Source organism: Fistularia commersonii, chromosome 21 (assembly GCF_037954325.1).
Source record: "Fistularia commersonii isolate RoL2024-O1a breed Wild chromosome 21, RoL_Fcom_v1.0, whole genome shotgun sequence".
Lineage (NCBI taxonomy): Eukaryota > Metazoa > Chordata > Actinopteri > Syngnathiformes > Fistulariidae > Fistularia > Fistularia commersonii.
The window spans coordinates 14,795,782-14,820,134 of NC_141304.1; the positions used below are offsets into that span (position 1 = coordinate 14,795,782).

At 47.8% G+C, this 24,353-nt stretch overlaps 1 protein-coding gene across 4 annotated transcripts in view; it reads right to left on the reverse strand.

The window, feature by feature from the left end:
- The window catches only part of plxna1b (plexin A1b), a 211,125-nt gene that overhangs the window by 43,803 nt on the left and 142,969 nt on the right, over positions 1-24,353 (reverse strand). For all 4 annotated transcript variants that reach the window (XM_086168083.1, XM_086168082.1, XM_086168081.1 and 1 more), the window contains exons 11-12: positions 11,248-11,344; positions 7,583-7,773 (exon numbers count right to left, since the gene is read on the reverse strand). In XM_086168083.1, the coding sequence (XP_086024209.1) occupies positions 7,583-7,773; positions 11,248-11,344 (288 nt within the window). The remainder of the gene's footprint in view (positions 1-7,582; positions 7,774-11,247; positions 11,345-24,353) is intronic.

The window sequence follows — 24,353 nt, forward strand, 5'->3', positions numbered from 1 at the left end:
GAGCAAATCCACTGACTGGCCAACTTTCCGCTAATATTTATCGATGTCTGGGAAATAAATCCGGCCCCAGAAAAAACTTTGACTCGGGAAACATTCTCCTGTTTTGGAAGTCGCTGTAATTTTTTGGTTGTTTGGGCTCACGGATCGGCCAATCGGATCCTCGCTTTGGCTACCAACGCCGCTTTGGGACAGAATAGTTCTTGGAACCGTCCAACTCCAGGAAGAAGCCTTCTCAGAACATCTTAGTTCTGCATTCACACAAGCCGACATCGGAAGAAGAAATCGGAAGAAGAAGAAGAAGAAGAAGAAAAAGAAGAAGAAGAAGAAGAAGAAGAAGAGGAGGACGAGGTGGACAAAATGGAGGTGAAGCTGCATTCATGGGCTAATAACCGTTAGCCAATAACCGTTGGCTAACGCTGCACTTCTTTAGGCCAAAGTAGACATGTAGACCCGTCTGTGGGTTGCAGGACAGAAGAGCTTGTCGCTGGAAAACATCTGACCGGGTATCACGGTAGTTCTTGCAGTACGCAAGAAGTATCTGCTAATGGGCGTGGCTTATGAGTTCCACCAATCAGCTTCGTCACACGAGCTCCTATGGAAACGCGAAAGTCCAGGGTTCCCGATTCTTCTGCTTTCTGAATGCACCAGAAACGTCTTGGTTCCTGAAAAGGTTCCAGGAGCTGCAGAAAGTTCCTCCAGGAAATGCAAAAAATAAAACTCGGAATCGTGCAGACGAGAACGTCGAATGATCTAACTGTGGATCTCCTGCAGATGCAGCTGGAGGTGAACGTGCCCGAAGCCCGAAGCATCGCATCTGTCGTCCTCCAAGAAGAACCGCCTTCTTGAAAAATAACAAAAAAAAAACAAAAAAAAAACGCACAATGAACACAAAAGTTGTGATTTACAAATGGAAAACAAAAGCAAACAGAGGAGCCCTTTTGGATAAAAAGCCTCCGGCCACACACACACACACACACACACACACACACACACACACACACACACACACACACACACACACACACACACACTCCAGATCCATTCAAGCCTCCTTTATTTCCCCTCCAGTCCGTCCCGTTGTGTTGGAGGAGCTTTGTGCCACCACTATTGTGCAGATAACATGAGCCTACTGGAGGAGGGTGAGAGGGTGACGGGGTGAGAGGGTGGGGGAGTGAGAGGGTAAGTAGGTAAAAGGGGATAATGGGGGGGGGAGGGGATTGATAGGGTGATGGGGTGAGAGGGTGAGGGGAGTAAGAAGCTGAGGGTGAAGGGGTGAGAGGGTGAGGGGGTGGCATGGGTGAGAGGGTGAGATGGTTGGGCAGTGAGAGGGTGAAGGGGTAAGAGAGTGGAGGGGTGATAGGGATGAGAGAATGAGGCGGGAAGGGGTGAGAGGGGGTGATAGGGTGAGTGGGTGAGAAGATGAGGGGTGGGGGAGTGAGAAGGTGGGGGGGAAGGGGTGAGATGGTGAGGGGTGATAGGGATGAGAGAATGGGGGGAAGGGGTGAGAGGGGGTGATAGGGTGAGGACATGAGATGGTGAGGGGTTTGCAGGGGTGAGATAGTTGAGCAGTGAGAGGGTTAAGGGGTAAGAGAGTGGAGGGGTGACAGGGGTGATAGGAATGGGAGAATGAGGGGGGAAGGGGTGAGAGGGGGTGATAGGGTGAAGGGGTGAGAGGATGAGGGGGTGGGGGAGTGAGATGGTGAGTGGGTGGCAGGGGTGAGAGGGTGAGATGATTGGGCGGTGAGAGGGTGAAGGGGTAAGAGAGTGGAGGGGTGACAGGGGGTGATAAGGTGAAGGGGTGAGAGGATGAGGGGTGGGGGAGTGAGAAGGTGAGGGGAGAGGGTGTGATAGGGTGAAGGGGTGAAATGGTGAGGAGGTGAGAGGGTGGCGGGGGTGAGATGGTGAGAGGATTGGACATTGAGGGGGTGAAAGGCTGAGTAGGTGAGAGGGTGATGGGTGATGAGAGAATGGGGAAAGGGGTGAGAGGGGGTGATAGGGTGAGAGGATGAGGGGGTGAGAGGGGTGAGCTGGTCGGTTGGGTGAGAGGGTAAGATGGTGAGAGGGTTGGGCGGTGACGGGGTAAGAGGGGGTAAGAGGGGGTGATGGGGATGAGAGAACGAGGGGTGAGAAGGTGGTTGGGTGAGAGGATGAGGGGGGTAAGAGAGTGAAGGTGAGGAGTGAGGAGGAGTGACGACAGACACAAGAAGCTCATCTAAGATCTGAAAGGTTCACTGGAGGTCAGGGAGGTTTATCTATCAATGTGTGACCTGATTGGACAAGGCTTCACCTCACACGGACCAATCACAGGGCTGCATATTGACACATACAACTGTTCACTCTCATATATACATCATTTAGAAGCAGATCTGGAGAATCTAGAACCTCCTGCATGTGTTTGGACTGCAGGAGGAACCCGGAGAACCCTGAGGAACCCCTGCAGACACAGGGAGAACATGGAGAAAAATCCAGAGCTTAAGAAGTCCAGATCGATCGCAAAGAAAACATGAAGAAGATGGGAAGCAGACGGAAGTGTGAGATGAAACCATGAGATGGACACGAAGGTGTCAGAAGATTTGGAGAAGATACTGACACCGAGATGATTCTAGATGATTCTATCGTTCTTCACACACTACATTTTTGCAAATGCAGGACTTGCAAAGCAGCAGGAAAAATACAAGGAATAAACCACAAGCACGATATCCACCTACCCACACACACACACACACACACACACACACACACACACACACACACACACACACACACACATTGTGTTTTTTTAATTGGTTTCTAAGGGCTAACTGTAAAGCTCTTCCCGTCCCCCAGGAGACGGCAGGCAGGAGATGATGGATGACGGAGGACCAGGCAGCATCCAAGGCCGGTACTAGGACACTGCTGAGGTGGACAACGCCTGTGTGTGTGTGTGTGTGTGTGTGTGTGTGTGTGTGTGTGTGTTTGTGTAAGATAACGTTGTTGTTTTTAAATCACTGCGCTTTTGACAACTTGACGGCGTAGATTTCTGTCTCGCCGGCCAGAATCGAAAAAAAGCCATTCTTCTCCAGGCAGAGCGTTCTCACCAAATCATCTAAAACCATCAGGGCTTCGTTCCACGGCTCGGTGGAACAGCGTCCATCTACGGACGCAGTTACGGTAAATGGTCTGTCCTCGTTTGGCATGTAGAAGACAGAGGTGAGAGCAGCCTTTCAGGCCGAGTTCGATGTTGCGGAGATAAAAGATATTTTGGACATGGACAGAGGAGGGACGGTGAAGAACTGGGTAGAAGGATGCTAAGGTCAGACCAGACCGGAGAGGACAGGAAGTGAGTTAGATGGAGGCAGATGATTGGCCGTGGCCCCTGAAGTGAGCAGCTGGAAGAAAACGCAGAAGAAATCTCTGATTATATGTGGTTTCAAACAATAGAGCATATTCCCCACAGGCGCAACACTTGTATGCTCTGAGCGACGCCGGATAGTAGCATGACCGTTTCCATGTGTGTGTTTTTTGCACACCATTGTGTGCGTGTGTGTCGGAACACACACTCGAGTGGTTTCCTTTCCGGTCGAAACATACATTCTCCGGTCCAAATGAAATTAGCGGCTAATCCGCTAGCTAATGGACACGCAGCAGCTAACATGTGCCGCGAAAGAACGAACAAAGCAGTCTGAATCCAGCGGAAAGAAATAAAAAAAAAAAAGGGGGGGATCAAAAAGGGGGATTTGAACAAATGGATGGTAAGAAGTGGAGTAATATTCAATTTGTGCGGTGGAGACGGCGCTCTCTCCGAGACGGAAAGGACGAGGCGGCGGAAGGAAGGGGAGGTTTTTGTTTTTTTTTTCCCTGTCACCTGCACAGATGCTCTTCTGGCATCAAATGTCACGCCGCAAATGTCAAAGGCAGAGAGGTGAGGACGGCGAGATCGACCTCTTCTTTGTCTCCCTTCCTGTTTTCAAACGTCTCTCCTTTTTGAAGCTCTGCTACTTTTTCAACTGCCACCGACATCCCACCCCGGGGCCGGGATTTACCCCCGCCATCAATATGCGCACGTGCACCCCCGCCCTTCCTCCTCGCCATTTCCCCCTCACATAGAAGCAACCCCTGCCTCCGTAGGCTTGTTTCAAAGAGATAACCGGAGCAAAAGCGAGGAAAGAGCGAGCGAGAACGCTAGCTAAAGGATTTATCAATGTTGCCGAGCACCAATTATCCCGTACCTTCATTACGCATTCAGAGGGACGAGCCTCGAGACGCGCAGGAAACCCGAAAAATTTCACGCTCGTTTAAAAAATACGGGGGGGGGAAAAAAAAAAAAGGCACTTATTTCTGCCGAGGTGACGCTTGGAGTTGTTTGAGGTTGGAGGGCCTGGAGGGTACGCAAGGTGCAGAGCTCCGGGCCGGAGGCCGTCGCAGATCTGAAGGTTTCAAACACACCGTGTCTCCGCCGCGCTGGTGACGCTCCGAAAATATGGCGCAAAGGTGCTTCCACCTCACAGCGAGAAGGTCCCTGGTTCCTTCCTGCGTGGGGTTCCACGAGCCAGAAACATGCAGGAGGTTCGGTGGAGGCAATTATTTTGCCTGGCGAGTCACATTTCTTATTTCGTTTTTATATGAAATAAATGAAAATTTCAATTTGAATAATGAACATTTTTGGGCATTTTATTTTAACTTTAAAATCGTTGACGTTCATTTATCGACATTATTTTGTATGTAAACATCCGTACAAAATTAAACAAAAGGAAAAAATTAGAAGTTTCTCAACTCAATATTGATTAAAAATATAGATTACAATGAAAATAGTTTGGCAGGCTGGATAAAAAAAGTCTCACTTGCTGCCCTGATAATCTTATAATAAATAATGAACATTTTAGGGAATTTTATTTCAACTTTGAAATCATTGATGCTCATTTATCGAACGTTATTTTGTATATGATCATCCGTACAAAATTAAAATAAAGGAAAAAATTAGAAGTTTCTCAACTCAATATTGATTAAAAATATAGATTAAAAAGAAAATAGTTTGGCAGGCTGGATAAAAAAAAGCCTCACTTGCTGCCCGGATAATCTTATAATAAATAATGAACATTTTTGGGAATTTTATTTCAACTTTAATATCTTTGACGTTCATTTATCGACATTATTTTGAATGTAATCATCCGTACAAAATTAAAGGAAAAAACAAGGAGTTTCTCAACTCAATATTGATTAAAAATATAGATTAAAATGAAAATAGTTTGGCAGGCTGGATAAAAAAGCCTCACTTGCTGCACGGATAAACTTATAATAATATTAATATCAAAAATATGCTTTTTTTTTCTTTCAAAATACTCCAAAAGGCTTGTTTTTTAATGCAGGGTGCTCGGTCTCCAAGTAGCAAAGCAGTTTTGAAGGCTTCATAGCCTCATTGGAGATTATGCAGAGCCGTCTCGGTACGTGGGAATCCATATTTTAAGCAGGTCCCCAGTTAAATGCAGCTTTCTTTCCCTGAACGGTCATCGTCTCTTCTGGCTCCTCACTGGGACTTTTCCCCTTCGCTAAGAAACTTTGCCTGTTCTTTACTCATGCTAGCTTGTTGGTTTAATATTAGCGTTCGTGTATCACGTGACCGAGACAAGCGTGTCGACGCGCGTCAAGAAGAAGACACGGACGCATGGAAATAAAGCTACATGCTAAGCGCTACAAACGCTTCGTATGTAGGCGGGAAATGTTTTCTTCTTCCTCGGAGGGGGCGAATGAACGAGTGAGTACTTGTATGCTTCTTCACGGCGGTCAAATTTGGCCGTTCTTCAAAGGTTCATTTGAGACATAAATGTTTGAAAGGACAGACGAGATGATGGAGCACAAGAGTGCATATTACTATAAGCGAGAAGAACGTCATCGTTCTGGTTACCGTTGGCAACAGATGGGAACATCATGTTGTTGAAATGCCTGAAATCACCTTGCCAGTCGGACACACCCAGAGACCACAGTGGGCCGCAAATAACACTTTTCTACAGTCTGCCGGTGGCTTCACACACACACACACACACACATACACCTCCTCGTGGCCTTTTCAGGTGTGAGTGTGTGTGTGTGGGTGTAGCCATCATCTCTAATCACACCAGTGTGTGCAGCCTTGTGTGTGTGAAGGGCCTCCTCCTGGCCGGTCCATCTGTGTCGCGGTTGCCGTCATGGTGACGGTTCTCAAGATGTCTACCTTCTTCTGGACTCACTGACGCCAAACCAGGCAGGACTTCCAACTCTTCATCCCGGGAATCAATTTGTACAAACGGTTGGACTTTAGCGAACCCGGGTTTCAGGAATCCGAGTTACCAAGTGTGATTTTTCCTTTCTTTTCTTGTTGTTGAGGACAATACGATGATGGTATGATCCAGGATGGGAGATACGAGGATACAACAGATGTTGAGACTCTGCATCACGTCCAGCGATCGCGCAGAGAAGCGGCGGGCATCTGAAGTGCTCGCTTATGCTAACGTTAGCCGCGTAAACAAAGGAGTCCGTTTTGCACGTCGCGTTCCACATACTTGCCCAGCGTGTCCTTCACGTCGGCATGGTTTTTAAGCACTAGTTTAAATCTTCTCGTCGTGGCTCCTGGACTTGAATTTCTTCACTTGAAGATGTTTCACCCCTCTTCCCGGAGGCTTCTTCAGTTCTGATGTTAGCTCAGAACCTTCTGCACCTTCCAAACAACCGGGAAAGATCCATCACCAGAACTTCCATCTGAGCCTCAGTCCATGTGATCCAACAGGTTTCACTCCTTCGTTTAACTTTACCTTTTCATATTCCGACCCAAGTAAATCCCCCAAACTTGTTTCTTTGTCCCCAATGAACAACATCTCCATTAGCATAACAACACCAACGAGCCACCGTAAGCTCCCCGCAGGTCATTAGACCAGAAGAAGCTGAGATGTCTTCAAGTGAAGAAATTCAAGTCCAGTTGCCAAAAACTAGAAGAGTCCAAGAAGAATTCACTATGACCTGGATGACTGAGACATTATTTAGTGCTAAATCCACTGGTAGGCAGTGCAGAGGTCCAAGTTCCACTTCTTAGTTCCATCCATCCATCCATCCATCTCCTGCTGCTTACCCTGCACTCAGGGTCGTGGAGGATGCTGGAGCTTTTCCCACCTGTCATTGGGCGAGAGGCGGGAAACACCCTGGACTGGTCGCCAGTTACTCACAGGGCTACATATGTAGGCAGGCAACCATTTACCAACTCATTTGACGCAATTTTTCACCTTTTTGGACTATGGAAGGAGGAGAGAACATGCAAACTCGGCACAGAAAGGTCTCCTCGCCAAAGTGGAACCAGGGTCCTTCGTGCTGCGAGGCCAAAGCTAACCAGTGCGCCACTGGGCCGCCCCTTCCGAGTTCAATTTCAGACAAGAGACGGCATGTTGTCTCCTTCTTCTGCTTTATCTGCTTCTTTTGCCGGTCGGACTCAAGCATACCGCGCAACACTGACCCCCGCTAGCCGTCGGCGGTACCGCTCTGCTTAGCGACGTCATTATTAAAGCATTAATCATCTCTGAGGGTACTACTAGTATGGACGCGCGGCCTAAAACCTACGACAAAACCATGGCGGGCTTACCTTGATGATCTTGGGGTGGGCGCAGCGGCTGTTCCCCGTGGTGGCGTGCATCCACGTGCTCTCCGGTGGCGTGCACTCTTGCCGAAGCGAGCATTTCTTCTCCTGCACGCACCAGCCGCACTCGAACCTGGGGTTGGCCTTCAGACACATCCCGCAGCTGTCCCTCAGGGCGTAGCATTTGTACAGGTGAGCTGCGGGAAACGGAAAAAAAAAAAACGAGACGATCCGACGTGAAAGCGTCGCGCGAACAGGGGGGCGGGACAGTTTTTTTCCAACTTTCCCATCAAATTCCAAAAACTTGTTCAATGTCACTGTGACCAAGTTCAAGCGCTATTTCCCCGAGGCCCCGGGAATTGTACAGTGAAATCATTTCTCTGCTCTCTCTCTGCTATTCCATCCCCAAATCCCGTTGGTCACGGAGCAGCTTTAAAGCAACCCTGTACCAATTACTGCCTGCTAAATGACTCTTCTCTAATTACATTAACATATCGGCGTTTAAGAAGAGCGTGCCTCGTATGACACCAGATGGTTATCAGGAAGGAGGAACGGCGTGGGTTGGCAGGAGGGGGAGGGGAGCCTCTTTGGGCTGGGGGTTGTTTGGGCGCCACGGTTACTGTACACATCTTGTTTGCTGCATGAAAACCAGGTCACCGCTCCGCCACGCGAGGTATGCTTCACACCACCGCCGGTTTGTTTGTGCGCTTGTTTCCAACCCGAGCTAGGAGGGAACGTCCAGGGCCAGAGAATGGCGCGCGATTTCCGGCGAGTTGAAATCACAGGGCGGAAACAGTTCAGGAAAGTATCGCGTTTCTTGGAAGATTGCCTTTAGCCGCTTTCAGTTACGAGTTTTGTTCCAGGAAGTAGCCTCCTCCGGGGGAATCTCTTAAGTTCTGCATTCCCAAAGGCAGTGAGGTGATGACCAAGTATCTGCAAAGCCTACCTGAAGCTGCCATGGATTATCAGATGATTGAAGTAGTTTTATCTTCTCCCTGCGCTGCTTTGCCGTGTAAAGATCCCAATTCGCCGTTAGCTACCTCCGCACTTGTTTCTGGCTAATGTAGACCTTCCTCTGCTAACCTTGGGAACCCCTACAAGGGGTTGCAGGCCAGAAGGCTGGAACCTCTTTGTCGCTCCATTCTTCGTCCATTAAGTAACAAAAGAACTGACCCGCGAGTGCAACGGCCTTTAAAAACGCTGCAAGAAAATCTACCAATGGGCGCGGCTTACGAGTACCGACAATCACGGACATCACATGAGTTCCTGAGGAAACCTAAAACACTTGGTTTCTGGCTCCCCAAGAAACAACCTGGTTCCTGAGAAGGTGCCGGAAACTGCAAAAGGTTTCGACAATGCCAAAGGGGCTGTTGAGAGATAGGCCGAAATCCAGGAGGGGCCTTTCCGCCGACTCCTTATCTTTCTCAGTAGAAACATAGCGGCGGCTCCCGGCTGCGTCAGAACCCTGTCGGCACTTCATATGAATCATGCTAATGAAAAAGAAGAGAATAATATAAAGCTTCACTCCGGCGTTATTGTTTCCCTTTTGCTAACCGGCTTTTATTTCACACAGGGTTTGATTTGACGGTTCCCAGCGGAGGGAAAGGCGCCATACCTTAGCAACGCCTCGTCACCGGGAATCGCTAACTGTCAACTTTAGACCGACTCCGTGGAATAAACAACCCCTGTTACCACGGGTAACAAGCGGTGTTCAGCACACCATGTGTCAAACACATGCGGCTAACAGACGCCAGAATGAGGGACGGTTGAAATTTGAACTTAGCTTAGCGCCCCGGCTGCAGACCTCGGGGAACGCCATCCGTCCGCCGTCGATAAACCGGACAAATTGACTCGGCGGTGTCGCGTTACGTTTTGTTGAAAGCGCCGTCGATCGCCGGCTCGCAAACGCCGCCCCGTCCTGCGACGTACGAGGTGTCGGCGGCTGGTTGTGATGTTACTTTACCTCGCGGCGGGGGAATTATGTTACAGCCCCCCTCCCCCGCCGCGGAGCACAGACTGTAATAATTATGGAACGAGCACCATGGAGGCCGTCCTACCGGTAATTATATCTAACAGACATGATCTCATTGTCTCCTCCCCCCGGTGATGTATCGACTTTGTGTGCGTCTTTGACCTGGAACCATATGTTTCCCCGCGTTCACACTGAGAACTCTGTGCTACGCTACAGTAGGTGTGCTAATTCAAACACGGTAATAACTGCTACAACATCCATGAAACAAAAGCAGTTGTAAGTGAGTCATTCATTCGTTTGTTATCTGTAGAGTTTATCCTGCAATCGGGGAGGGGCTGAACCTGAACCTATGATTGCCACCACATCATCACGCAGCCACATATAGACACATGCAACCATTCATTCACAAGTCAGAAAAACATACATTCATTCACATGTCATAGAGAGGCATACAACCATTCACTCACTCATTCACTTTTCATAGACATACATTCACCCCCTCGTTCATACAACATAGAAACATACAACCATACACCCTCTCATTCACATGCCCTCGGGACAAACAACCATTCACTCACTCATTCACACCTGTTTGGGGACACAACCATTCACCTTCTCATTTACCGTTTGGAAAAACATATATTAATTCACCCTGTCATTCACACATCATAGAGAGGCATACAACCATTCACTCACTCATTCACACCTCATTTGGAGACACAACCATTCACCCTCTCATTCACATGCCCTATAGACAAACAACCATTCACTCACTCATTCACACCTCATTTGGGGACACAACCATTCACCTTCTCATTTACCGTTCAGAAAAACATACATTAATTCACCCTGTCATTCACACATCATAGTGAGGCATAAAACCATTCACTCACTCAGTCACACCCGTTTGGAGACACAACCATTCATCCTCTCATTCACATGCCCTATGGACAAACAACCATTCACTCACTCATTCACACCTCATTTGGAGACACAACCATTCACTCTCTCATTTACACGCCATTTAGAGCCATACACCCATTCACTCACTCATTCACACCTCATATGGAAACACAATCAGTTCATATAGACATACATTCAGCCCGTCATTCACACGTCATAGAATCATAAAAGCATTCACCCTCTCATCCACACGTCATTTGGAGACACACAACCATTCACCTTCTCATTTACCATTCAGAGAAAAATACATTAATTCACCCTGTCATTCACCCATCATAGAGAAGCAGACAACCATTCACTCACTAATTCACACCTCATTTGGAGACACACAACCATTCACCCTCTTATTTACAGTTCATAGAAACAAACAACAATTCACTCGTTCATTCACACCTAATTTCGAGATACACAAGCATTCACCCTCTCATTTACGTTCAGAGACATACATTCACCCCCTCATTCACCCGTCATAGAAACAAACAACTGTTCACCCTCTCATTCACATGCCATGTAGACATACAACCATTCACTCATTCATTCACACCTCATTAGGAGACACACAACCATTCACCCTCTCATTCACACGGGAGTGTATTTCGAGTTTTCATTAACCTTCCCGGAGCTTTTGGATTCAGTAGAATGTCGCTCACGGTTGTTTTTTTTTTTTTTTTCTCTCCACCTCTGACAGATGAACACATGAATCTAATGTATGTCGCAAACACACAAACACACTCACCCTTGATGTTGTAGGGGTTGTCGATGACAAAGTTCCCGTTCCACACCACCGACAGGTCCACCGGCAGGTCGCTGAGGTCGTTGCCCTCGTAGGTGTACTGGAAACACGAGACAAAGAAGCTCTTACTCTCAGGTGGATCCGAACCGCGTCGTTAGCGTCTCGTTTTTTAATTCATAAAATATTAAACGGTGGAAACGAGGAGGAACGCCGGAGTCAACCCGTGATTTTAACCCCCTTCCTCCCTCCCTCCGTCCCTCCCTCCCTCCACTCCGCGGCGCTGCGACAGTCGGAGGGGGGCCATAAAAATGAACGATGGAAGACAGGCTATATTGTGATTTCAACACGCCGCACATCCGTCGCTGCCTGGCAGCGCGCGGAGTTGATTAAGAGATTGGAATCCCCATCGCCGCGTGACTCATTCCATTCCGGTGATGAATGAAAAGCCTAATATATCTTCAACAATAATATTCTCATCTAATTTCATTTTTTTTTCATTTTTTTTTTTTTTTTTTTTTTTTTTTGCATCCTGAACTAATAAGAGTCGAAATGTAATTGCCTCGTTGTCTGCATAATCAGTTTTATGGAATCACTTTAAATGAGACAAGCTTAAAAAAAAAAAAAAAAAAAAAAAAAAAAACGGCGGCGCGATGGCGGGACATTAACCGCGGGAATAACACCGAGCGGGACGGGGGGGGGGGACGACGACACAGCAGACGCGATAAATAATAAATAATAAATCCAGGGTGATTATCGGCGGCAAATAAAATGCCGCTTAAGAACGACAACTGAAAAGAGAGGAAAAACAAGCGGCGCCGTGGATAAAACACACACACACACACACATTTTTGTATTATTAACTACTCCGTTCACAAGTGCTCTGCCGGCTCATTACCAACCCACGACCTCGGGGTGTGTTAGGGAGGAGGAGGAGGAGGAGGGGGAACCGGCCTGGTCGCTTAAATTTAATCCGTCCGTCAAGGGGCGGCGTGGAGCGGACGCCATCTTTGCCGGCCTCCAGGTGACGGACGGCGGCGATAACATCCGGAGCGAGAGCCCGAGCGGCGGCGCTACGGGGCGCAGACGACTTCGCCGCCGTCTGATATCGCCGGCGCGACGCGGGTTTATCTGAACATCTTTAATAAGAGCCAATCAGAATGTGTTTGAGGGGAGAAGACCCTCAAACACCAGAAATGTGCACGTAGAAGATAAGGTGGGGGAGTAAGAGGACGGGGCAACGTCGACGCGTGGGAACGGACGGTTAATTCACTCCTGGAGGAAACACACCGAGCCGACCCAGAGGGCTCGGTGGCAGCTAAAGAAAGGAGAGGCTCCGGAGGAGGTCCTGGACCTGAGGAGGTCCTGGACCGCTCTCCTGGATCTGGAAGCCGTGAACTGCTGTTTGGACCTGAGATTCACGGGTGTCCAGAGTGGAGATGTCTGCGACCAGAGCGACCGCAGGCTGAATCTTTAGTTATCAAAACGAAGAAGCCATGTACAGAGGAGGGGAAGGGAATAAGTGAAAGTGAAAGTGAAAGTGAAAGTGAAAGTGAATACATACATACAGGACTGTCTCAGAAAATTAGAATATTGTAATAAAGTTCTTTATCTTCTGTAATGCAATTACAAAAATAAAACTGTCATACATTCTGGATTCATTACAAATCAACTGATATATTGCAAGCCTTTTATTATTTTAATATTGCTGATTATGGCTTACATCTTAAGAAAACTCAAATATCCTATCTACAAATATTAGAATATTATGGAAAAATTTATTTTTTCCTTTTTTTAATTGCAAGGTTCAAGGTGCTCGTGTTTTTAAGAAGAAGTTAAAAATGACAGTGGATCTGAAGAAGGAAATACTAGCTAAAGGTGAGAGCGGCGTTGGTGTTATAAATCTCACCAAGCACTTTGACGTGGCTGAATCAACATCTTTACAACCCTGGGGAGCAAAGATGCGCTAAAGACGGCTGATGTGGCTAAAGGGGCTAACGAAGGGGCTAACGAACAACTATGCTAACGAAGGAAAGTAATTGTTTGTTTAGATAGATGACAGACAGCTAGCTGGAGATAGCGTTAGCGTTAGCTGGCGTCTTATGTGTGGGTAGGCTTTCCTTTTGCTGATTTAGGGAAGAAAACGAGTACAAGTGCAAACAAGAACAGAAAGAACAGCAGAAACGCAGCAAAAATTAAGGATGTATCCAATTCCTTTCTGAATTTTTGCCCCAAATAAACCCGGAGTGAGGTTTCAAAGAGTGCAGAATGCTTTTTTTTAACTGAATTTACGATGAAATCAATGGAGTCAAAGAACAACTTAAATTGGTAAGCCGGGGAAACAGCCATTCACCCTGTCGAGGTGCAGCTGTTGGAAAAAACGATCCCGTTCTCGTGGAAGGCAAACCTCAAAACACTGGATCCGCTGTAGCTACCGGCGCCACGGAAAGAAATGAGAAATATCACAATGCGACTTTTTATGAGGAGGCCGAATTCCCCCTCGCTGGGTAGGAAAGTGACAAAAGAAGGAAGGAGGGCGAGGAGGCCCGGGAGAGATGGATGGAGAGAGGTTATGGTGTGTTATTCCATGGACATCATTCATTTACTTGTGGAATAAGAAGCCGGGGCCGGCGGTAAACGCCCGTGCCGGCGGGGGCCAAAGTGAAATTGGCATTTTCAATTTGTTCCCCGACACGTCCGCCTCGGTTCTTCTCGCACGTTCCTCCCTCTCATTTTCTTCTCTATCTGCCTCTCACTCCTTCTCCTTCCTCTCCGAAAAAAAACTTCCCCTCCCCCGTCAATCTCCGCAGAAGCCACAGCTCCACCTGCACCAGGAGATGTTGCATCATCTCAGAGTCCCAGCGGGTTATTCGATACGTCCAACCCCGAAGCATCAGAGCTTCTTCTATCAACCCGACCACCGTGGGTGGGGGAAGGCGCTGTTCTTCACAGGGGATGGTGGACTATGTGAGGAGACAGGTGGACATTGAGGTTCAGGGCTAGCTGTGGTGGTGCCCCCACAAAAGTTGTACCGTCTCTTTAAATCATGGTCCACCCAAGACAGGTTCTAGATCTTCCAGATCTGCTGAATGTTCCGCACGGCGTGTATGATAACTGCTACCATCATGGAAGTGTGATCTTCTCCCTGCACTCCTTCGCTGTGTGGAGACCCTGTTAGCCGTAAGCTAACTCGGCATGATTTGGGCCAAAATGTAGATGCTAACCCCCTCTGAGAAGGGGTAACCCCTCTGCAGACCTCTTCGGCACTCCATTTCTATCCATTCTGTTGGAGGAAAACATCTGAGCCGTGACTATGATGGATTTTTAGAAACGGAGCTCTACAGTCGGCAAGAAGTATTGGGTAGTGGGCGCGGCTTCTGAGATCCACCAATCACCATGACTTCCCGTGGAATCATCTGAAATGATTCCAGGGATTGAAAGTTCCTCTGAATGTCTGAATGCACCAAAAAAAGTTTCAAGGGGGCAGTGTTTCTACACACTCCGGCTTCGGTCCACTACCGATCCCGTTTCCTTCGGAGACAACAGTTAAGAGCAACTCCGCAATCCACCGTCCCGACGCGCGAGATGCTTGATGCTACAGCTAACAACAACTAGATGGATAACACGGCTTGCCTTGTTTCTTATGCTAGTCACGGGTATCCTATTCTTCTGGGAGGTGGGCTACCCAGAAGATACGGGAGGATCTGCTCAGGCATGTACCTTCGCTCAGAAACATGCATAGTTAGGAGAAGAAGAAAAAAAAAGTGTATTCATGTGTGCGTTTAATGGGCAGCAGAGGGTGAAGGCGGCGGCGCGGAGTTGAGGTTAGCATCCCAAACTCATCTGCTCTTATTGCACCCGGGGCTTATAAAACATTCATTCCTGCGCGGCATTGTTGCACAAATACACGGTTCACGGGGCGCACAAATTAACCTGCTAGGTTTAATCCGCCGCGGCGCAGATTGCGATACGCAAATATTATCCGGGATACTCTTTGCAAAGAGAGCACGCAAACGGGAATCAGAGGTTTTGCTTTTTGCCAAACATCACAACACGAGGTGATTACACCGTGGGGCTGCTCCGCTCCTGGAGATACGAAACTCAAGACGTCCCCTTTATGGGATGGACATCCGGTGCAAACGCAGCTCACCTTCATCCGAAGATGGAAACAACTTATAACAACTTAAAATCACAAACCATGAGAGCCACCACTTCAGGACTGGACTCCACAGTCCACCTACACCTGAAGGACAAGGGACATTCATTTGAAGACAGCAATGTCCATATTCCAGCCAGAGAAGACAGATGGTTGCAGAGAAGTCAAAGAAGCATCTGTCAAAAACGAAAAACCGACCAGAGGAGGTTGTCTCAGGCACAACCTTTCACAAACGTACAATGCCATACTGGGATCAATACCGAGATGTTTTAGCAAATACCGGGACCTTTGGCATCCTCCAAACAACCAGGAGAGATCCACCACCAGAACTTCCACCTGAGCCTCAGTCCATGCGATCCAACAGGTTTCACTCTTTTGTCTGGCTTGACCTTTTCACGTTACAACCCAGGTAATCCCAAAAAAGTTGCTCTTTTGTCCCCAACGGACGACAACCCAATTAGCATAACAATACCCTTAGACCCAGTTTCCACGGATCAACTCATCCATTTATGTAACGAGCTGCCATAACCTGGACCCGCCCACAACCCTGGCGGTAAAATTGGGAACCTCGCCACATGTCATTAGACCTGAGGAAGCCTCTGGGATCGGGGCAACTGGATTTGTATGTCTTCACTTGAAGACATACAAGTCCAGCTACCCCGATCTTCACTTGAAGACATACAAGTCCAGTTGCCCCAACTAGAAGATTTCAACATGAATTCCCCGTGACCTGGATGACTGAGAACCTCTGCAGACATGATGCAACCATTCACCCACTAATTTAGGCATCATGAGGCCATTCCCTAGCTCATTCCCCTGCGGGAATCCAACCGGGGACCTTCTAGTGCCCGAAAAGTGTTAAACAAACCTAGGAAAATAAAAACAGACGTGGGAAACAGAACAAGATAAATGGGGAAAAAGCAGGAAGTACGACTGCCTGGACAGTTGGGATGAAAGCAGGCAGGAGAGCAGGTCTGGAAGATGGATGGAGAAGAATGGCTGAGGGACCGCAGGTACGGAGTAACAATGGCCACCTTCTGCGAGGGTCACGGACGGATAATTAGTCATTTTGAAAGTGAGCACACAGCGGACGGCTAAAAATACCGCGGCGGCCCGGGGCAGATCCATACCCGGGATGGAGAAGGTCTCCTCCCTTTCTTTCTCCTTCGCTCCGTCAAGGTGACGGCGCGACTCCACCACCTGATGGAGATCCCATCCATCTAGATTAGACTACATTTAAGAGCCGCTTCGCACGCCGTCGTCCACCGGGGCACGTCGAGGACGCAACGACCGCAGATCCGTCGGACACGTGTTTCGCCGGTCGAGATAAAGCCCGGAGCGCAGTGTGTGTGTGTGTGTCGACGTATGGACACACACACACACTTACACACACACACGACGTTGCAACCAATGTGGCCTCCTAATCAAGGATCAAGTGGTAATCCTTGCTATAGCTTAGTGCGCGTATATGTGTGTGTGTGTGTGGTTGTGCATATACGTGTGCGCATGTGTGTGTGTGTGTGTGTGTGTGTGTGTGTGTGTGTGTACACACATAGGGTCAGGCGGCAAGGAATCAGCCCGCGCTAATAATGGGGGCCTGTTAGCCAGTGCTAATCGCTAATGCTAACAGGATTGGAGCATGGATGGACCCCGTTCCCCAGCTTATCTCTTGTGTACACACACACACACACACACACACACACACACACACAATAACTCATATTTTTCATTGACGGAGAGCAAAGACAGAGGAGGGGGACAAAAGTGCTGGCTAGAGGGAAAAAATAATGCTGCCAAAGCCAATGTTTCTTATTTCCCCTCCCACGGAAGCAGCTAAGCCTCCCATCCTTCTTGGGCAGAAGCTGATTTTTGGTTATTTGCAGAATAATTGATTTATTTTTTTTTCCCATTTATGTGGCTTCACAGAACACACACCGGACCCGCCGCAAATCCAGGAGACACACACCTGAGATTAGGACCCCGATCATCTGATTAGATGTGTGGATAATTTAATCCAGGTGATGATTTATTAAAAAAAAAATTTTTTTTTGATTCATTTATTTATTAGAGTCAATCCCTGCTGCCATTGGACCGCTCACCTGTCAATCAAAGGGCCACTTACGGCGACGTAAAAGAGAAAAAAACAAAACACAAAAAATACATGTATATGCGCTGCCCAGTTAGGGATGGCTGGGTGCTGGAGCAGAAAAAAAATTAATTTTGAAAAGGTTATGAAGGATCTAATGGAAAAAACATTTATTTCAGCCAAACCAGCTCTTTTTCAGACGCTTAACAAAAAACGTTAATTGGTGCCATTTTTAGAGGATCGAACACCTGCTGTCCATCATTTGTGAAAAACAAGAGACGCCTCTTGTTTAAAATATATTTTATCGTCTTCTTTTCAACGATAGGACCAAATAAGATACTCTTAATATATGTAAAGACATCGGAGATTAACTGACGGAGCTGAGCATTATTGATCGGAAAATCATGACAGGAGAAAATTGAAGAATCGACAATGAAAATAGAGACATGAGCTTCGATGCAACGCGCAGATTGAACGTTAAAGCTGGAATAAATTTTGGTGTGCAGATTTTTTTACTTTTTTCAGTCTATGGAGACATAAAAACCATGATTTTTTTTCCTATCTTAAATGAATTAATGCCCTTGGAAGGCTTAATAGCCTTTATTCCTTACTTTTGCCTTAGCATGGTGCACATCCTGGATGCATCGCAATTATATTCACATGTAATATCAGTCACATGTTCACCACCTTCGTGCTTCGCTATCAGCTAATGCTACATAGAAAGTATCTTATTTATTTATCAATTAATTTAATTAATTCATTTTATGTATTTATTTAGTTGTTTGTTGGCTTGTTTATTTCATCATGTTATTTATTTATTTATTTATTTTCTTTTTTAATTTTTTTTTTTTTTTTTTTTTTTTATTATATGATGTTCACAATTTCATGCTGCTACCCCATGTGCCCCCCAATTGCCCCCTCGGGGAACAAATAACCTTTTTTCTCATTTCCAATTTACCACTTGCTTTTCTTAGAAAATTTTCAAAAAAATAAATACAAAATATGCACAAAGATATAAAATGATGCCACACAAGAGATAGGAGGAAGATGCGATATATGCGTGCCATAACCGGCCCACGGGCCGTACGTTTAACACCCCTGATGTAGGGTTTTCAGTGCGTGTTTTTGGACCGTGGGAAGAACCTGGAGAACCCTGAGGAACCCCACGTAGACACGGGGGAGAACATGGAGGCTCCACACAGGAGGAGTGAGAAATCCAACCAGGAACCTTCTGGAGATGAGGGCGGAAGCGCAAAACACAGCGATGCTCAGACGGTTTTAAAAGGGTTGTGAGAATCTCCAGAGGAGGAGAACGTCTAAATGGAGAATTTGGATGTTCTCCTGTAACTCGAGTGGCGTTTCCGTCCCTCTGAGGGACAACTTATACTGATGAAGAGATTAGACATTATCGAATCATAAGGGTGGACGGATGGATGGAATCAAGGCAGACACACACACACACACACACACCGGACGTTGAAGGGAGAAGCACCGCTTTGTTCGAGGGGGAAATGCAAAGGTCACAAGACTTGAAGAGATGACCAGAGCGATGCAAGACAAAAAACAAAAAAAAAAAAAAAAGAGATGGATAACGGGCAGAGGAGCGTGCTCAGTGTTGACGCCGATAAATTCTTGTTTACGCCGGACAGGAACGAACCATTCTGTCCAAAAAGGAGGGGGAATGGAATGAACCAATGAGGAGGAGGAGGGGAGGGAGCGATGTCGTCTTTTTTTTTATTCTCTCTGAACAACACTGACATTTCGTAAAACAAAAAATCATATTTGAGGCACAAATGGGTGTTGATGCTATGGCTCCTTCCACTCACACACACACACACACACACACACACACACACACTGAATTAAAACAGTTGGTATGGACTTTGTGTGTCTGCAGTGGCAGATCTGGTGTTTATATCTCATTAGACCGGACCGAGCCGGAACTTTACCCGAAATGGACCGCACAACGCTCTGCTGCCTCTGCAGCCTCATTAGCCGTGTGTGTGTGTGTGTGTGTGTGTTTATGTCTTTAGACTTCTTTAACATTTGATCCAAGTTGCAAGAAAAGGAAACTCAAGACCGAAGCGGAAGATATAACTTTTTAAAGAAGTTCACGAGACCCTCTGAGGGTCTTCAAAAAGTCAGTAACGACTTTGGTCGCCTTCTCCGTGCACACACACACACACACACACACACACACACACACACGGGGTGCATGACACCATTACACCGGAGTGGCTCGTGTTAACTGCCTGCCCTGCAGACACGTTTGGCCTATGGTAGACCTCCATTTGCTCCGTCTCTCCGTCCACCCACCATCCATCCGTCTTGCCGCCGTCCTCCCCTCATTTCCCGTAAGATTATTCGCAGGCCGCCGTCCTCGCTTTCCCCTCCGAACTTTTACCGTCCGCGGTCTCAAAGCGCTCTTTTCCCCTCTCATTCGTCTTTCTTTACATATCTCACACTCTTTCCCGCCCCCTGGCATCTCCACCCCACCTTGACAGTTTGGCGGTAGCTTTACTTTCTAGCTTCATCGTGTGTGTGTGTGTGTGTGTGTGTGTGTGTGTGAGCCTGACTCGCGGGAAGAAGTGTCCGTCGCCGCTACACGAATGCAATTCATCATCATTTCATCAGCCTTAATTGGATGCCATCAGGGCTGCTGATACCTCCCATCTCTCCAGGAGCAGCTGCTCTGGCGCGCTGAAGATCACCAAACCCGAGGAAGACCTTCTTCGGGATTTTCAGGAAACGAGACGCGAAGGAAGGAGGAGCGAGAGAGAGAGAAAATCGGACGGTCCGAATTCAGCAGTCACGTTTCATCCCCGTCCTCCAGGAGAAACATCTGTGGCGACGCCGATCAGGCATGCTAGTCGTTGCTTCTGACCCTGCAGCCGGGTTGAGCGCCAAATCAGCACGCCGCCGGTCCTCCCTGGTTCGAAACTACTTCTTCTCGACCCCGGAGGACCCGCCGCTGTTGCTCCAGATGCTACAGATCGGGTCGCCGCTCCCCGTAACGCTTGATGGCTCGGGAACTGTCGCCGGTACGACGGGGCTTGTTCGGCGCGAAGACGGATGACTCCTGAATTAGCGTCCCGTAGGACCTTCAGTCATTTGCTATTCCGTCGACTTCGGCTCAAAAAAAAAAAAAAAAAAAAAAAAGATGAATGACCCGATCCGGGGAAGTGAATTAAAGAAAAAGAGTTCCTTTTCATTTTCTAAAGCTTTTGAAACGGCAAAAATAAAACCTAATTCCACCTTAGGCGATTTTCCAGAGTTGCAAAGCAACGTGTCCCGGCATGCGGAAGTACCTACGAGTATCTTACAACCCAAAGATTTTCCAACGCGTTGTTCTTCCCGCGAAACATCTACGGCCCTTCGGGGAAAAAAAGACGGTACGTACGGAAACCCGAGACCGCCGATCCATTTCTCCAATAAAAAGGACATGGATCGGCCGTATCCAAAGAGGTTAGCGCGCGTCTGATGTTGCGCTATCGTGTATCATCCGTGTCATACGCGCGGTCGCTTATTGACGGTCGGCTGTTATGGGATATCGCAAAGGCGTATTGGGTCTTTACGGTCAATGTAAATGAAGCGCAGTATGGGGAACAAGAGTATAAACACTATCCCATAGATCCTCTTTGCGACTATCCTTCTTCTGGATGGTACGCTAATACCGCGCTAGGGAGAACAATGTCAAATCTCCTTTTTTTTTTTCCTCCCGCCGTCTCCAATTACTTCCCCTACGATCATTTATTTCCCACTGTTGTACAGAAGCGCCGCTTCATCACAGCGTCTTGCAATTTAACCGCACCGTGCACGAACATGTGGGGATAAATCTCTTCACCTGCCACGCCGACCCCATCAGGGCCGTGAGAATCCGCGCGCCAGACGCGTGTCCTGATGAGTTTTGGGTTTTGGAGATTTTAAATCAGATACTCGGCATGTTGTGACTTAGTCACGCGCCGTCGCACCCGCAGTCGATTCTGCGCGGATTTCGGCTCGGGAACATCGGCCGGGGAAACCGCGGCGGTGCGGAATACGGATCAACGTCAAGAAACGTGGCTCGGCGCGAGAAAAGAACGGGACGAGACGGAAAGAGAGCGAGGCGAGGATTTGCAGCAGCACTGATCTCGGAGGGGTTCTCGGTGTCTTGAAGACTCCTGCTGGTCTTCTAGCCCTCGATTAGCAAAGGGCAGTGAATGTCGCATAATAAGCATACAAGTACAAGCGCACCCTATCTGCTGATGGGGTGCACTTGTACTTGTATGCTGTACTTGTATGGCCCAAGACGCCGCTGCGGAGATTGGATTTTGTTAGCGGTAGCTCACGCCACAAAAGGGAACATCGTTCCACCGAGTCCACGATCTCACAAGCAACCATCTGCGACCGCACAGGCTCCGTTTATTGTATCTGAAGGCGCAAACAGTGTCACCGAGTACATTGTCTTCTTGTCCTTCAAGCTGCTCCTCCCTGACAGCCAATCATCTGCCTCGAACTTCCAACTAATTTCCTGTCCTCTTTCACTCCATCTGTAAGGATCCTCCCTGGTTTTCCTCTGCCTCGCAGCTCCAGCCTCCTTCTACCCAGACCTTCAATATCCCTCCTCTGTGCATGTCCAAACCACCTCAGGCTAACATCTGACTCTTGCTGTCACTCCCAACGGGAACCTCATCTCCGTGTACACAACGTACATCGAGATGCCGAACGAAAAGGAGAAGCTGATGTGGAATCATGCGGATTCGGTGAACATCCTCCTCATTTAAATGATTTATTATTGCGGTTCTGCATGATTGATGGTCTCCAACTAAAGCGTTCACTGCAATACCCGATACGTTAGCCATGTCTGCCGCGCAGTCGGCATACAAATCATCGCATCGGCTTCCGACTATCTCGTCTTTAAATCAATGAGATCGGTATCGGCGACGGTGGGACTCCCGAAGGTCACGCACGATTCATCGGCTCATGGGCGAAGCCTATCGGATCGCTCGGACGCAAGCGCGGGAGTGTTAGCATGAAAAATAGCGCGAATTCATCAGTCTTAGCGACTGACGTCTTAATGGCTACGTCGTCCCGCAGCTGGTCGTTCTTCTGCTCGAGCCGACGGAAGGTGACGCGACGGTACCATCCCCTTTTGGTTAGCGGCCTGGCGGCTACAATGGTGGCTTCGTGAAAAGCCGACCTCGCGGCGCGCTAAGTTACATTACATTTAGCAGACGCTTTTATCCAAAGCGACTTACAATAGAGGACATAAGCACTACAAATAACACTTGCAAATACAAGATACACAGGAAATAAACAGAACAGTAAGCTGGGGTTAGTTTTGTTTTGTTTTTTTAAGACAAAAACGTGCACATACGTACACACACACACTGCATAGCCTAACTTGGTGCCTAACCTGATCTGGGGCAGCTCAAGCATCAGCGCAGTAAAAAGTCCAGAAAGAGAAAAGGTTTTACCTGTTTCTTGAAGGTTGAGAGAGATGATGCTAGTCTTGTTGCTTCTGGAAGTTTGTTCCACCACTGAGGTAGTAGAACTGAGAACAGTTTTGCCTGAGATCGCTTAGAGCGAGCAAAAGGTACCGCTAGTAGGTTTGTATTAGCGGGAACATAAGGTCTTATCATTTGGTTCAGATATGCTGGACCTGTTCCTGAGGTGGTTTTGAATGCCAGGGTCAGGACCTTGTGCTTGATCCTGGCAGCTACTGGTAACCAGAAGTGAATCCAGCTCGCGAACAAGAGAACGTTCGCCGACGTCGCCCTATTTCCGTCAAACCCCGTCACGCGCTCGTAATTTTACGGAGAATTAACATCCCTTTTTTCGCCGGAGACGGAGAGAATTCGGGGGGGGATGATGAGCGTCGGAGAGGGCGGAGGGCTTCGGTGAGAGGAGGACGGAACGGCAGGAAGGGAAAAGTATGACAGGAGGAGAAAGCGGAGGAGAAGAAGAAGAAGATGAGCTCTACGGGCAAAGCGAGAGAGCAGGAAGAGGTATGGAGTCGGCGTGTAAACATGATCAATCCGCTCCCAACCAGCTTCACGGACAGACTTCCCCTTCACATTTTCAGCCTCAGTGAAGCGCAACGTAGGCTAGCTCTTATCTGTCACACTAGTTTGAGGCCTCACACACACACACACACACACACTCAAACAGGAAAAGACATACCTCTACAAGCACGAACCGACTCGACGGTTTTACCCACTCCATCGTGCGCGAGGTTAAAACAACAACAACAACAACAACAACAAAAAAAACAATATGGCCGACACGGCTTGGGTGATTTAAAGCAAAAGCCGCCTGACGCCGTGATTTACGTCGACGTCTGTCCGAGTTCAAAACAGACCCTCACGCGATATTTATTCGCTAATCGCCGTTTTCGGCCGTAAAACAACACGGGATGATTTACGCGCCCGGATTGCGACGGGAATCCGCATGAGAGGCCGACGTGGCCGCCGACGCTCGTGCATTATTTATAGTCCCGGGACGGATCGATAAGTTTGGGGGTTGTGATGCAGCGCCCGGCCGGTATAAATCAGATTAGGGATAATCAAGCCCGTGTCTGAATCCCCAAACGACAACAACAGAATTCCCCTTTCCACCTTTTCTCTTTTAAGCTAAGATAAACTTTATCGATCTCCATAGCGGAAATTCTTTTGTCAATAAATGTGAATAAAAATATAAATGAATAGACAATTGGAAGACAATTAGAAAACAGCAAGAGAAAATAGACAGCAGAGAGAACGACATGAAGGGTAAGAATGGACGACAGGAAGGGTGAAAAATAAACAACCGAAACTAAAAATAAATAGAGACAATGGCAATGACAAGAACAAAATCTTCTTCTTCTTCTTTCGGCTTTTCCCTTCAGGGGTC